Source organism: Buceros rhinoceros, unplaced genomic scaffold (genome assembly GCF_000710305.1).
Source record: "Buceros rhinoceros silvestris isolate BGI_N320 unplaced genomic scaffold, ASM71030v1 scaffold4620, whole genome shotgun sequence".
Taxonomy (NCBI): Eukaryota; Metazoa; Chordata; class Aves; order Bucerotiformes; family Bucerotidae; genus Buceros; species Buceros rhinoceros.
The window spans coordinates 59,652-76,773 of record NW_010388930.1 but is presented as its reverse complement, the minus strand read 5'-3'; the positions used below and the strand labels follow the sequence as shown (position 1 = coordinate 76,773).

Sequence of the window (17,122 nt, the reverse complement as noted above, 5' to 3'; positions counted from 1 at the left end):
AGCAGGAAGCATCCCCATCAGCTCACTCTTTTCTCCTGTTCTTCCCCAGGGATCCGTTCTGGCCATGGTGCAAAATAGGCTACTTCATGAACCAAACCCTTGGTATTAGTATGCCATTCTGATGTTCACTGGTGATCTCTAAAAAAAAAAAACCCTAAATATTTTGAAGTTAAGTTGTGACATCCAATTTTAAAAGGTTGAGCTTTGAATCCTCTGCGGAAAAAACCCCAGGTGTTGACAGAATCACAGAGGAGATGGAGAAGAGAAGCCATCCATCCATCCATCAAGTCACGCACAGATTTATAATATACAAATTTTGAAACAAACAAAAAGGCCATATTCTCTCAGATAAATATAAATGTGGGATCTACCCTTCCACCATAATGGACTTTTGCCTTTGTCCAAAGCAGTTATGTTACTTGATAAGTAAAACTGTGGCATGCAAATCCAAGTGAAACTTTAGATTATTGGACTAAGTTGATTTACTTCTTGCTAATCATTATCCACTGTTTCTCATTAGTCATCCAGGGCTGCATTTAAATAAATAATTTGGAAATAGCCAGCTGCTTCTTGTTCAGCTTTTATTACAGAAATCAAATTAAAGAAGACAAAAATTATTTATTACAACCAAACAAAAAACTGAAATTACATAGTTTATTTTGAAATTAAAAAAAATTTACAAGTCATTTGGTCATTTCTGAAGCAAGCCCAACTGCTGGCTCCTTACTGGCATCACATAGTGCAAGCAAAACCTTTTGTGAAAACTCAGCAGTAACTAGCTTGAGCTCAGAATTTATGTCTGCTGTGGTTATTAAAAGACTTTTTAAAAATCTTTATCTCTTGTGTTTATGTGTACCTTATTTTAAATTCATTTATAACTGCCATTTTCCACTGGGAGCTCTTATTCACCCAAATTTTTGAAGGCACTACATAAATGTAACAAAATTTATTTGTAAGAAGATCCTGGATATTACTACGAAAATATTGTAAAGCTAAAAGAGTTTGAAGTATTAGTGTGGGTAGAACTCAAATTAGTTTGATTTTCTCTTTGAAGCTGTTTCTTCGTATTCTAACCTAAATATACTACATAGCCATTTATTAAAAAGTAGTGATGAAATGAAAATCAGAAACAAGATGGAGTAACAAATATGCTTACTAGACAACTAGAGTTAGGATTAATTCAAAAGAGGGGGAAAAATACAATGAATAATTATTGAGAGTACTTACATATTTAAAAAGCTGCTAGAGATTCCTTACAGAATGCAAAGCATCAACAGAAAAAAACAGAATGAAAGAATCTCTCTTTCACACTGCATTCATTTGCTCAGTATCATAAAACGCCTTTAGGTAAAATAGCATGCTGTTTTTTCTGAGCAGTGAGCGCTGGTTTCAAGAAGGACTCCATTCCTGTGTCACACAGTGTCTGCAGATGGTTTATAACTACGCAGCAAAAGCTTCAGGAACTATGTGGTAAAAAAGGAATGCATAGCCACACTGGCAGTGAGTTGCAGTCGTATCCGTATGTGTGTGAAGTGGGAATATTTTTGCATTGATTTAGATACGTCAGTAAGGAACTAGCAAATGATAGTGACACAAGAGCACTCATAGCTATTATAAAATCTATTCACAAACTAAAATTAAATACAAGCTTCATCATATAGACAATCCTAATTTAAGAGCGGTGGTAAACCACGTAACACATTCTGATTAAGCGTACGCTCTTAGACTGTTAGTTTTCCACAAGGACATGAGCAATCCAATTTTCTTGACACCTATTTTTCACAGAAAATTAGTTGCAGGTACTTGTAGATTTCACTTTTTGCATTCAATGCACCTGAATATTTATATGATAAATACTTGTACCTAACACATATACGGGTACCAGGAAACAAAAGTACTTTGCAATGTACCCTGAAAAAGTCATAGTTTATTGTAATTCCCATTACAAATGCTGAGGAGAAAAACCACAGCAAATTCATTTTAATAAATAGATGTAATTATATTTTTTAAAATAACTTCAAATTAGAAAATCTGTAAGAGGAAATGACAACGATTGTATCTATTTTATGAGCAGCACAGCCTAATCTTTTTGGACACAACTATCACTTATATGAGTCATTCGCTCAGGCTCTTTTCTGATATACATTCATAATAATTCACATCTGTTGCTTCATCACAGACGGAAACAGAAGACAAAGATTAAGTGGTTTCCCTGCCATCACCCATTGTATGTTTAGTAAGAAAACCGATTGAGTAGGTTTTCCAAATTTAGTATGAATAAGACACAGATTACAGGATAACCTGTAGAAAAATCCTTCATACCAGTTTATCACAGAAACTGAAACGTTATTTTAAAACAAGCTTCAGGATGTGCGTGGGAGTTGCTCTTATGAACTCTCGGTAAGACTCATTTTCAGAAAAATAATGTATCAAATATGTAACCTGCACATTATGGTGTTGAGGTACTGCTCAGCAAACTGATTTTATGCAAATGCAGTTGTTGACCAGTGCAGTAAATAAAAGTTAAAGGCATTTTCAGGTTCAGGCTCAGGTTTCCTGAGCAATACCACAACACTGTAATGTCCAGATTACATACTTGATATGTGTCAACTGCAATTCATAAACACCCCTACTTGCCAAGCCCAATAGCTTTCACAACACTTACAAAATTCTAACACACCAGAAAAACTTATTTACTGAAGGAATCATCCACAGATGCCAATCAATTGTATAGGGCCAAACTGGTCAGCCTGATAAGTGTACTCCCTAAATCTTCTAAACATGAAACTGTACTTCTTCCAATGACTGCTTTATATCTAAAAATAACACTCCTGAATGCTGCAATTACATTTCTCAGCTGGAAACATCTTTCTACATTATTTTCTTGAATACATAAGATCCAGGCTCGACAGCATGCTCATTGGCTGTACTAAACTCTAAATGTGATCTAATTAACTAGAAACTACAGAGATTTGATCAGTGAGGGTTTTTGTTTGCTTGCTTTTAAATCTGAGCATATCTTAACCACCTGTCTGCCCTCCAAAGAAAACAGTCATGAAAAAAGACAACATATTCAGGGGAAGAAGAAAAAAAAAAGCCCACAAACCCTATCATTATCCTTAGGTACATCTACTTACTCTGAAAATAGCATGCTTGCCCAGTAACTTCTTATGGATTCTGACCATTAAATTTTTAGACTTAAAACTATTCAAATTTAAGCGTCACCTACAGTGTGTATTCTGGTCACAGTGCAAACCCTAACGACTTGAACTGTGCCTTCTAGTCAGTCTGTAATGAACTGGAGAAGCAGCTCCTTACCCTCAATTTAGTTTGGTGAAGGAAACAATTCTGAGACTCTAGTAAAGCTTGGTTCTTTGTGCCGGAGAGTTCCTCGTGCATACTACAAAGCCCTATTTGAACTAGGTGTGTTCTTTGTCTTGCAGAGCAGGTAGGAAAGATCTACGCATCAGAAGATATTTTTCCTTCATAGATTAGGAACAACTACCTGTTAGGTCAAATCTCCTCTTCTGTCTCCTCTAAAATTGTTAACATTTAACAGAGCTTAGAAAAGAAGGATGAACACAGCAAGTGAGTAATCTTTTCACTAACTGATTCTTTTCTCTTCATATCAAAAGTATTCATAACAATACATAAGCTACTAAACTGAACATATGCCTTATCTTTTTTTACTTACCTACGCAGTTATCACAAAGGCTGCAATGTGAGGCACGAGGTGGGCGGAAAATCTTGCAAGTAAAACAGTATTTTAGTTTCACTGTCTGTCCATTGATGATCACTTCTTTTGTTCTGGGAGGGGGGCGGTATCCTCCTGAACTGGAGCCATTTGCAATATCTAAACACGAAAATACAATGCATTAAATTTTTCACATGAGCTATGGTGTATGCACAGAACTGTCCTTGATGACAGTCGATAGCAAGTTTCATATTAATATTAGCACACTTAAAATAAACAATTTTCCCCCTTCTCATTCTCCTAACATGTAGCAAAAAGATCATTAATTACAAGTAGCCTCCATAGCCAATCAATTTGAATTAAAGAAACCACCCAAACCCAATTCTCAAATGCTGACAATGATCCCCAAACTCTTACACTCTCATACTCCCTAGTAGTTCATAGAGAATGTATTAAAGACAGCTGCTACAGAATGGTAAAACCTGGACAAGTTATCTTTAGGAATTCCCTGAATTTTTCAGCATGCCTGTAATAAACAAGAAGTCTCTCCAAAAGTGCTGCAGAAATTCTACAATCTAACACAGAATCTGAACATCTAGTTAAGCAAGAGCAGCTCTGTCATAACAGTTTGTCGTATGGTAGGACTAAGATCAATCATCCCTTTGAGATCTCTCAAATGCTATGATACAATGGAGCACATTCAGAATAGTATTCACAGCTCTTGCTGTTTCAGAGTTGAAAACTCCCAACGTTACTTTTACATAACTTGAAGTTTGTTGCTTAAAGATGGTTTCCAACGACTTCATTTGGTACATGTGGTGGGATTTGGGATTTTGTTTGTTCACTTGCTTTTGTTTTATTTTAGGACATCAGCATTCATTTTCCCAGCAACTAAAGGATTGATGAGGATAAATCACCAAAGTTCAGTTTTGACCTTTAAGATGCCCAAGCTGAGCTGAACATGTAAAAGTGGTTTCTCAGTTTACCTCTTCTTCTGTAACCACAAACAAATCAAACCACACAAGCGAAAAGAAACTAAATTATTACTCTTGGACAGGCAGAACAACAACAATAGGAAAGTAAAATAATTCTCCAGTATATGAATGAAACTACTTTTCAAAGTCACAGTCACCTGCACAACTGTGTTTAAAGTTGTCCCCTTCACTTTCACATTGGACAAGCACAGGGCTGGATGACAGGTTATCGAAAGATCCATGACTTGTATTTGAGCTCAAATTGTTAGAAATATCACTCACAATTACAATTTTGGCCAGGTCTGCAGACATATTTACACAGCCTACAAACTACACGTTTTCCAAGGGGTTACTAGAAAGCTTCCTACCTAGCACGTTACTCAAATTAGCGACAGCATAGCTGTACTAGCAAGGGTATAATTACACAGTATGTGAGGCTTAACAGCAAATCTAGCTTAAGGAGTTTCCCCCTGCGATGTGCTCACCCACTCCATAAATACGCATCAATAAAGTATTTGGGGGACACCACTGTAAACTTGACCACTGAAACAACTGGACTTTGGAAAACTCTCTTGGAGAAGAGAGTGGAAGGAAGGGAGCAATAGCGGAGAACAATGGAATCAGGGTGTGAAGCTCCTAAGCATCTCTCATGAGAATGAAGTGGTGAATACTGAAGAAACAGCAACTTAGAAGCAGCCTGCTACACCCTGATGAGGTACAGACATTTGCCTCTGTCGGATCTAAACCAGCCCCTGCAATGTTCCTGCAAACGCAGGCCACGTCCTACGATCTGCATGTGGAAGCACGGATTAGAGTGGCTCCCACAACAACCAGTAATACTGATTTTGACCTCCAAGCCAATACTACTTAACTCAGTATTTTTGATTAAGTAAGTATTGCATTACAAGCTGCTAGGCTATTTACATGCTGAAGCATAACTAGACAATAAAAGCTCTTCAATGTGCAATATGAACATTATCTTGCATTTTATTGGTTGGATTTCTTTAGTTATGTTTAAAAGAAACTCAGATTATTGTGATTTTAAAACACTCCAGCAAACATGAGAATTTGATGAGGTCAGTAGAAATAATTTAATATCTGCAGGTTGTAGCAAAAAACAGTTTTTTATTTTCTTGCATAACAGTTTCTTTGTCCTCATGACACATCATCTTGAGTTAAGGAAGTTTTGATTTTTACATTCTAATTCAGAATGAAGCTGAAAAGACGTTCTTTTAAGGGCATAGCACAACTGTGCTTACACTGTTTAAAGCTTTACAGAGACATGTATGATTCCTAAATTTAGAAAATTGGGAAGAGTTTCTTATAATTCTGAGATTACATTACACAAAGCTTACATATTTACAATGAAAACTCTTCTGTAAAACAAGGGATCATAGGCTGCATGAAATGCTGAAATAACTAACTTGTAGTATTAGTACTGATCCACATAAGACAATACTCTGAGGGGACAAAAACATTATGGTAAGGTTTTTTCAATTAAAAATCTCCTATAGCTGATTTTAGTTACTACCACTGAAAAAGAAATACATTTGAATACATTTTACTTTCAGCAACATCAGCACCAGCAAGCTTGTAATATTCTTAGTCTTTCCATAAATCCATGGGCCTTAGAAAACACTGCATTATGCCCATTTCTGACCATAGTTGTAGTCAAGATAGACTTAAATTGTGGGGAAAAAGAAGTAGGTCATTAGCCCTAATTAGCTTTTATCCAATAAAGCATTTAACACATGCAGGCATAACATGTTCATTAATAAATTAATTATTTCCTTTTGATAAATTCAAATTTAGGTACATAATTAGAAAAAAAAAACTAATGAAGCCTGAATTTTATCTATTTATATGTATATGAATTTCTATACTGCTAGAAATATTGATGCATCAAATTTCCTAAAATAACACTAATATTTCAGTTTGTCTTCTTTTACAAAATACTATTCCTGAATATGTATATAATCATGGAAAGAAAATTATATGAACCAGTCAGGGTGAATTGTTTAGAAGGATAATGCTCTTTTTTCTAATGAAACATTTAAGCATAAAAAATGCACATCGACTAAAATCACTATTTCCCCAGCTTTCAAGAAGTTCAAAAAAAGTGAACTGTATTTATTTTATTTTAAAGCAGGCTCTGGCAGAATCTCAAAGGCAACTTCCCTCTTCTCCAGGGGAGAAGGGAGACTACTGGCCAGCCCACTCTACTTACAGTGCTGGTTTTCTAAGAGGATTTCCTTCCAAACCTTTACAGGGAAGTTCAAGTTCACAGGGACAGCAAATTATAGCTCTCTTAGGAAAATTAATCTCAAAAGCCAAGGGTGAAAGCTGATGAAAATCAAATTAATGAAAACAGTTTTGCTGATTTTCCATGGAGTCAGGATTTTACCCCAAATCCTAAAGTATATAATCAAACCTTTCCATTTATTAATTTTTCTTTTTCTGGAAACGAGCAACTAGACAAGGTCAAATGTGCTCAGATGTAATCAGATTTACCTAACCTAAATGTGCAAAACATATCCTGGCCTCACAGTGATTTTTAAAGACTTCAGCGGAACTGCTCCTACTTGGGTTATAACACAGTTAAATCTTCTAACATAGGCGGTCCCTTTAAGGCACAATAAGATTAACCTTTATGGAAACACCTTCCTCAAAACTGCATTTGACCACTATTTACATTTTTCTCTTCCAATCCATTACTGATGCTGTAATGCAAGTTATTTGGGTAAGGGTAAAAGGGTAAAATTTTCCCACTAATGGGATTGCCTTTGATCCATTCTGCTCCGACACACTTTATAACTTCTCTACCAGCATTAAAAGTTCATGCACTAGATGGGGCTCCAGCATTTTTATTACCCTATTACAAAACCCCCAAATATACATTCCATATCCTTGCAGGATCAAGGTACCTGAACTGCAGCAAGGAAGTCACTCCAAGTATTTAACGGAGATAACAGCACAGGCTAGCAAACCTTTGCATGTGACAACTCCACTTAGATCTCTCAAATTATTATGCTGAAAACAAATGGGAGTTGCTATTTAGAAGAGACACAGAGGCTGAAATTTTGTACACGTATCACCAGAACTCTCCTGCTCAATGAAGTATTCGCTTTTTTGGTCAATTTTCCTAAGATCTGAGATCAAACAGTTTCTAGAAGGTCTCTCCACATTGTCTCTACACAAATTTAGCAATCATATCATACAGGGTTTGCCATCAACTTTAAAGGGACATGATTTCAATATTCAAACAGTACATTAGAAAAGTTAGTAATGACGTAGTTGTAATGTTTTCTGCTTAGAAAAACAGATAATGAAATGAAAAAATTTTGACGTATGACCTATAACATCTGTACGACAACAACAAAAAAAATGTCCTGCAAAAATGCAAACCCCTAAGAAATGGTTTCATCTGTGTCTAACCATTTAAATCTAAGCTACATGCTTAACAACAGTGGGCTACAACAGGAAAGAGTAATTTTTTTTTTTTTAATTAGGGAAAATAGGTAACATTTTCTTATTTCCAGACAGTAACCCCATGGACAGACAATACTGGGATATATTAATATCAATACAGTATTTTCAATAGATATCGGAATAGTACCCTGTGTGATTGCAGATCCCGTGCTCATATGCACCATGAAAAGAATCTACAGACAGAATGGCCTATTACTGCCCATCCCAACCTTCCTCTGTATGAGGATAACTTGATGTAGTGCTTTTAATATAATATCTTTTTCAATAATAGAGGTTCCTTTTGCTTTGTGGACATTCTTAATTTTTTGCAATTGCTTTCGCTTTTTCTATGAACACACATGGTGGCTGGGCTACTGCCACCTCAAGAAACAACCGCTTTCCATTCCTGTGACCTGGTGGTGGAAACAAGCAGCATCATAGCTCTGTTAGTCCTCCATCTTCACCTGGAAAAAGATGATAGCCTAGGTGGAAACATTTCATGCTGTCAGCATGACCACCTTGTTTTCAAAAAGTCACTTAAATGAATTGGAGTACTGGCAGTTTATTTTAGAAGGTCTTATTCTGAGAGCTGTTCTCCTTAATCAGCTCATCCTATTCTATACTTTCTGATGTACAAAAATAAAGTTTACTAGGTTTTAAAAGAACTTCAAAATAGCATTCTTACATCAGAATTCCTCCTCTTGGGACTTAACTGTTTCTCACTGCATCTGTAATAATTTCTGTGAGGCTGCTTCCCAAAGATACAGTTAGGGCAGAGTAAGACTCAAGTACCTAAGAACAACTTGAATAAAAAGCCATAGATTGGACACGTTACATGCACAAATTTTAGAAAAGAAACATTATTTTTGTGATTTATCTGAAGAATCTCTTGTCTAGAAGTATCTTCTTTTTAACCTCACACCCCATCTTTAGAAGGTTCCTCAAGTTCCAAGGCACAGCGAGTTTCAAGGCAATCAAACCAGAATGATAGTTTTGGAGTGTTCTAGAAGTTTTCTTCTGAACTGCAGGAGCCATCCAGATTTTCCTGCTGCACAGATGCTCCTCCAGTGGGATACATCTTTTCAGGGCACATTAAAAAAAAATATTTTTTAATGGTAGAAAGATGTTTCTTTAGCGAGTTTCAAGGCAATCAAACCAGAATGATAGTTTTGGAGTGTTCTAGAAGTTTTCTTCTGAACTGCAGGAGCCATCCAGATTTTCCTGCTGCACAGATGCTCCTCCAGTGGGATACATCTTTTCAGGGCACATTAAAAAAAATTTTTTTTAATGGTAGAAAGATGTTTCTTTCCATTTCCATTGTTGATTCCCGAATCACAATTTTAGGGCAGAAAAATTCATTATAGCTGCCTATAACGAATGTAGCTGCCTGTTCCTCCCTATTAGACTTGCCACAAGCCCTCACGCTTGCAAACTTGAGCCCCAAACTCCAAAATTGCTGGCAATATAATTCCTCACTTCAAGATGCCACTGGCACTTTTTGGAAGATTACTGGTTTTGCTACTGCTGAAGAAAAGACAGTGGTTTAGATCAGCTCAGCAGTCTGAAACCAAAGCAAGACCTGTGTTATACCATTTTATCTGTTAACACAAGTTTTGAAACAGTCACACATCGGACATTTTGACTCTTCTATTCAACTTTTTAACTCAACCATTTCAATATCCAATTTATACTTATATATCTTATTACTGAGGTTTTAAGATGCTTAAGGAAGATGATTCAACCACTTTTGAAACTCAGATGGATAGCAAACATTTTAATACCTCTACCAAAGTAGAGAATTTGAAGAAAGGAGCTGAAGCCTAGCACATGCTGTAGCCTTTGACCTTACCACACTTCTGCACAAATTTTGGCCAAAGAATGATGGGCGGGGCAGGGGAGGGGGGAGGTCACAGTTCATATATCCTCAGCAGCAACTCGTTAAGAGCTATAGAGTGAACTTCCAAATTTCTTTGCTGCAGAGCACAGGTTAACTCCATGTATGAACTCCATTTACGAACACTCCCCCACTGCAGAAAAACTAAGAATGTCACGTTACAGCAGAACTGGGTTTGTTGGAGACTGCTGCAGTCAAGCAATCAGGACAAGGAACTTGGCTCTCCCTGCTACCACCTCCACAAGAAAGAGGAGACATGCACCAACCCAGAGAAAGGAAGAGCTTTGAGGAAATCTCATCACAGAAATAAGGTGAGTAAAAAGCAGTGTAGAAGGAATGATCAGAAAAAGAGGAAGGAGTGACAGACGACAAGAGGTGCAACCAAGCAGGATCCCGGTAAGAGCCATGGAGGCAGGGCTAAACAGAAGTACAAGAAAGACAGGGCAGAACTCAGGGTGTACCTACCTACCAGACATCAGTAAGAGGTGGAAAACAGCCCCAGAGTGGAATCTAAACACCAGAAAGTACAGGATTATTCAGAAATGGGAACTGGAACTCAAAGAACTTTTTGGAACAAACTGCAATAACTTGCTTTTGTGTCAAGGCCCTAGTAACAATAAGCGCATTGTTATAGTGCTGCCCTCTGCCTCACCTGTCTAGACTTTCATTACTCGAAGAACAACTTACTGCTCCTTTTGAGTTTTTTGGGTGTCTTTATAACCATTGAATTATGAAAATAATGTATCTAAGCCGCTTTCTAATATTTCATCCTTCAAACGGAGCCAAGAACACACTCCATTAATATTTATAGCCTGTTTTATACATCTGCCGTTCTGTAAGAATAGAGAATTAAGCTGCACATCATAAAAACTCTAAAATGAGTATTACACCACGTCCATTTCAAGACCACAGATACAATTAAATATTGCGTATATGGATATCGTATTTAAGAACTGAGGGATTCATTTGCTGTGGTTAAACTAGGGAAAATCCTTTAATAAAATCATATCTAAAACATGATTTATAGAACACTCAGGATTTCACAAAGTACCTAGATATAGTGGTGAAAAATATCTGTCATAGCAAGATAACTAAATCCTAGTGTTTACTCTTCGACAACTCACTTGCAATCTCATTTAGCAGACTACCATCATTATCATCTTTATACGTAATTACTGAAAAGGTAAATTACCATTAAAAAGCCCATCAGTTTTACACAATAAGAATAGGATATACAAGTTTTTGTCCTGAAATTTTTTCCCCAACTGCACTGTCATTGTTACTGGTAGATAATCAGCAAGTAAATTTCAATAGCAGCTTCATTAATGGATTTTAATTTTATTTTCTGCCTAAGGGACTCAAGAAATTAAAACAAACAGACTCAGAAATGGAAAAGTACCTGCAGAGATGATATGGAACAAAGGACAGTGCCTAGATGGATACTACTATTCTTTTCAGCATCTTACTGTCCTCTCTGTTCCTTTCTCACATGCAGGTGTCAAAGTGTCCCACTGTTCAAGAAGATTTTATTTCATTAATTTTCAAACAGTTTAAGGAATTCAGACTATGGTTTTTCTGTAGCTGAACTATCAGCCACCAGTGTCAGAATTCAAAACACGATACATATCTTTCCCTTCTAAACTGATGACCGCTTGTTTTCACTCAGCAAACTGCTTTCACTGAGAAGCAACAGGAATATCTTTACCAGAGTTAAGATAACTTCCCTCAAACACTTTTTTCTGCACATACAGTTATGCTTCAGCTTTTCCTTACAATGATCTCACATTATAGTAGGAATAAATTACTCTCAATCATCAGTACATGCCTCATTACAAAGAAAATGAAGGCAAAGCAGAACATCAGAACATCTTGCTTCTAACCACGTTTGAACTGCTACCCTTAGCCAGAAATGGGTTTAAAATAATCTGTTAACGTACTAAGTAAAACAAAGATGGTTGGTCAACAGGTACAGACACAAATGTCTTCCCTTCTCATTCTGGTTTAAATATGCTTCATGAGGGCAGACTTCCATACAGTGTCCTCCTATGGTGGTCCAGCTTTTTCCTGCAGAGAACTTCTGATTAGGTACAGCCACGTCCCATACAATGCTGCTTTTCTGAGAAGGTTAAAGGCCAGCTAACACAAACGGTTGTATGCATGCAAGTAAGATGGCATGTGTGCTGTTCCGTAGAAATAAGTTTGGTATTCATCTAACAATTTTTAAGCTTTCATTTTTAAACTATCTTTAAATGTCAAATCACTGCTGGAGTGAAACAACTAGGAGAGGTCATGGTGGCAGACCTACAAAGTGCAAAGATTAAACAGAAATCTAAATTCTTCAATTAAGTCTTATGGAAAGTTATTCAATTACAGAGAGATGACTTCACAAAGCTAATAAATGTCTTTATCTTCCAACCATAAGAATTTTACTGAGAACTCCGGTACTGAAACAGGCAAAGAATGTCCTCTGCTTCCCACATATTACGTTAATAAAACTGAAGAAAAACTCCATTTAAAAAAACCCCACAGAATACTCACGAGCTGTCACAGTAATTACAGCAGTAATAAAAGGGTTTCATGGGAAGCTCCATTTCAAAACGTCTCTTTCTGGAAAACTCTACACAACTGTTTAGCACACAATTTGATGATATAAAAGGACACTCCTTTTTGGCAACACTAAGGAATATACCTGTCTGAATTCCATCCTCCTCCCACACATTATTGCTATGAGAAGATAATTTTTTTGAGAAGAGAGGGGGGCAAAAAAGAGAAAGGAAGGGGAAATTTTAAGTTTTCCCACATTTCCTCAAATAGTTCTGACACGCCTCCCCCACCCCCCATCCTCTCCTTCCCAGCTATAAAAATAATTCCATTACCCATTATAGCAACTTACACACTTCTATGCTGCGTATTACATACTCAGTATTTGATTCTGAAAAATGTTTGCAGTGACAGCACTGGCAACAGCTAAAAAATAAGCTCTAAAATCAGTCTTCCTAAGAAATCTGTCAGCTTTCTCAACAACACAAATTTGAACTTTGACAGCTATTTTCCACATATCTGGACTCTGTGAATATTAGGAATTCTTCTACCCAAACAAGGACTGAAATTATTGAAGAGAATTCCAGTTCCTCAATATAAACATATTCTTTATCTATTTTTCTTTTTAGAGTGTAGTGAGAATACGGCTTCACAATTCTCCATTTCTGATTTAACTTCTTTATCACATGTAAGGGCAGGTCGATTGAAGATTTGCTTTTTAAATAACCCAGTGAGCCACATCCGGAAGTAAGCAAACAGCAGAAATTTACATTAATTTAAATTCATCTATCTGGGATGGAGCTATCTGGGTCATCTAACAGTTTTCTTCCCTGTATACTATGTACAGTACGGTCCTTGCCCAAAGCTAAGTCCTGACTGGCTAAATGTAACCTTCTTCCTGTCATGGCAATGACAGCTGGCTCCTGGCTCTGTCCAAACAATGTATAAAAGCAATGTAGGTTTTCTTCCTGAAACACGAATGCCAGCAGAATACACTCTTTTTGGAAAGCTATACTAAGTCTATAAGATTTGGTAAACGACGCGTCTCAGATTTCACACACTCAGGAGAAAATACTTCCTTCCCACAAAGTTCGGCAACCGTGTTACATGAACATACAGTTCCAAAAGCCTCAAACCTACACAAAGAGCATACAAAGTACAATTAGCTGCTGCACATAGTATGCTCCTAACGAGTTGATTCCACTTCATAACTCAAAACCAAACTCTTTGAAATACACAAAATGCTGTTTATTACACAGACAGCTTTTCATCTTAACACATCACATAGCATAACAGATGTGGTCAGGACCTTTCTGATCTGGTGAAAGAAAATTAATTCACTGTAGTGACGATCAAAGAACTCATTTTGGTGGGTACAAACTACATTTGCTTTCTGAGGAAACTGAACCAGAACTTCTGTTCCATGTGTACACCAAATGAACTCCATCCCATCAAGTGGTGTTAAGAGTCTAACCCAATGACTTTGCCCCTCGAATATTTTCACCAGTGCTTTGTGGAGGACAACCAGACAAAACCTAGCATGAAGTAAACCCTTCAAATTCACACTCTATATATGCAGAAGAATCTGCAACAATAGCTATTGTGCACTCATTTGCATCTACTGCATTAAATTATTTGTCACAGTAAACAAAGCCTAAGACTGTCATCATCACGGCTTGGCTTCGCGAATGAAGATCTGGGAAGGGCTTTTCCCATGCTCACTGCAAGCGATGAGTGCACCCTTCGGGTCTGTGCGGCCGGGGCCTGCCAAGAATGTGAGTCCTGGAGGGTAGCTAAGACTGTAGTACGGCATTAAATGTCGAGGACCCTGAAGGTATTTCTCCTGTGCTTGCATAAACCTGTTATCTGTCTTTTCAGTTACATGAGTGAGTGCTCCTCTGAGGCTGCTTCCAAAAATGCCGTTTCCATTGACTATCATATCAAAGCAGATATAGTAACCTTTAGTTACTTTAGCTTTAATAGCTCACTAAAGAATAAGCAAACAAAACCACTGTTTATGAAGCAGCTCTGCAAACTCATCCTGTGTTTTCTTAGTCAGGTAATACATTTTAGCTATTCAGCATATTTGCAGCTGTAGAAATTCCACAATTAGAATTTAATTAAAAATTCTCTTGATATTGAGGCTGATTAAAATCTAGTTCACTCTCCTTTAATTGTGCTGGCTTTAGACAGATAAAAAAATAGAAACATTTTATTACTGTTACTGAAGAAGAATCTTCCCAAGACTGCATCAACTTGTGAGACTGTATATTAACAGAGACTTATCCGACTCTTTCACAATATAAATAACAACATAATTAAATTCAATTAAACTCTAAGGGTACATTACTTTAAAAGATGTGCAATTTTAGAACCTTGCAATATTAGCTTTCTTGCCAAAAACACTTCAGAAAGTATTATCTTGTGCACCACAGAGAGGCTTCTACCAGAATTGCTGTAAAGTATTTACAGTAATAACTATCACTCTCCAAGGCCAGTATTTTGTTTACTGTCTTTCTTGGTGAAGAACTGATCAACCATCTTTCCACAGGAATCACTGCAATGTCATCAGACATTACAACTCCAGAAAAATCACTGTGGGAAGACAGGAGTAACTCCTCCCATGAGCAGAGAAGCACAGTGCTTTCACACAGTACACGCACCCTTGGGAGGAAAGCGAAGAGACAACAGACCTTCAGTGTTACCTATTTGTCTCTCTAGATCTGCTGCTTCATCTGGTGTTGCACGTGGAAGGACACCAGGATCACTGAAACTAGTACGCAGCAGGGTCCCCATCACGAAAAAGAAAAGAATCCCACCAATTGCAGGTATAGCAGGTGTAATCTTCTCTGACAAATACGGACAACTGGAAAAAGAAAAAAGATTAAACATAATCAATAACACATATGCAACTTGCTCTCAAAAAACAGTTTACCATTATAAATGCATATGAAGAATTCACATTCTCCTCTTGATTCGTTAGTTATCTTGGAATGTTTACTGAAGGTGAAATTTCTGTTTATGTATTCATGGCACTTCTGAAATTTCTCATGATCTGTTTAATATAATAAAGGACCAAATAGCATAATATGACCTCACTAATATCCAATGCTAGTTTACAAAAGGAAATAAAATGTTTTTATTACAGTTATTTATTGTAAGTTCATATTATTTGTTCATCTACTGATCAATTACATAAAGTAAAATGGGGAGGAGGGACGTGGAAGGGGAAATAACCTGAAGATATTCAGCAATAAAAAACCAAAGGGCAGAGGCCACACTGAAAAACGTAATTAAGTCTATAAAATGAATTTATTGTCCATCACAAAGATGGTGCTCATGAACTTATACCTGTGACACATTCCTTTGATAGCCTTGGTATGTATCAATATTACAATACTACTACTGATTCCCTTTCTTAATCCTTTTCTTGTAACTTGGTAAGCTTGTCTACTAATTTACAAAGTAAGATGAGTGCAAGTGATAGTGCAACACACCTAGAAACAAATAATCCAGAGAAGTCTAGGGCACCATCGACAGCCCTTTACCAGCACCAAAAAAAAGCTCTACGGTTACCAGATTTACAATATCCATGCAGGGCTTAGGATTGGATCAGTTTTAGCAAATTTCTCTCTACACGTGTAATAAAATAAAAGCAGTCAGAAGTATTAGGATCTAGACAACACACAAATGTAAGAATCTCTTTACAGTTGTGCAGAAAGAAGGGATATGAAGACATTACACAGTATACTGTTCCTATTAATCTGAGTCATACAATAGGGATCATCTTAGAAAACACACAGGCTGAAGACTCTCTTCATAGCTTTCAAATTAAGTGGAGGTGGCTAAAACACAGATTGCTTCATGCATTTCTGATGTCTGCATGACACGAGAAATCATAAAATAAGCCTAAACCCAACCTAAGTCCCAGACCAACACGTCCTAGGCCTTAAGGCTTCATCTAAAGCTTCCAGGTATCAATCAAGTTTAATTAACACTGTCTTCCCTGTTTCTGCTGGCTGCCTTAAATGATGATTCAGATGTGCAAACTTTTGCACCACACGTCAGTTAACCTCACTGGAATGTTAATTCTGAGCAAGTGATGACAGTGCCAGCTTTACTGTCCATCACTTCTGCCGACGGGTTGGGGAGAGAATGGAAACACTTTTCATACCAGCCACCATGTACTGAGCATTTACGTCCCTGTATAACCCTGTTAAATGTACTTGGCTGTTCCATCAAATGCCGTGGGTTTCATGGATGCAGTGAGTCCAGACGCATTACCCGGTATATCATGGACATAATACAAGTTACTAAACATTAAAAAGACAACAGGGTATGAAAAAGTAGTTTCCTGTAATGAAAAGACTGCTTAAGTACTAGGAAATGCACTTGACATGCACACTTCTAGAAAATCTGTTTCAAAGACCTAGATTTATGAAATCAGTGCTAACTAAAGGAAGCAGCAGTGAGACAGCTGGTAGATGTAGCCTTGTTCCTTTCATGTCAGAGAAGTCAGAATGAACAACGAAAAGAGAAGCTTTCATACCA

The 17,122-nt window shown here is 37.0% G+C and overlaps 1 protein-coding gene across 1 annotated transcript in view; it reads right to left on the bottom strand.

Annotated features, from left to right (window-relative positions):
* Nucleotides 1-17,122, bottom strand: part of ZDHHC14 (zinc finger, DHHC-type containing 14) — a 109,721-nt gene that overhangs the window by 33,602 nt on the left and 58,997 nt on the right. The window contains exons 2-3 of the mRNA XM_010132082.1: nt 15,265-15,437; nt 3,695-3,853 (exon numbers count right to left, since the gene is read on the bottom strand). Coding sequence (XP_010130384.1) covers nt 3,695-3,853; nt 15,265-15,437 — 332 coding nt within the window. The remainder of the gene's footprint in view (nt 1-3,694; nt 3,854-15,264; nt 15,438-17,122) is intronic.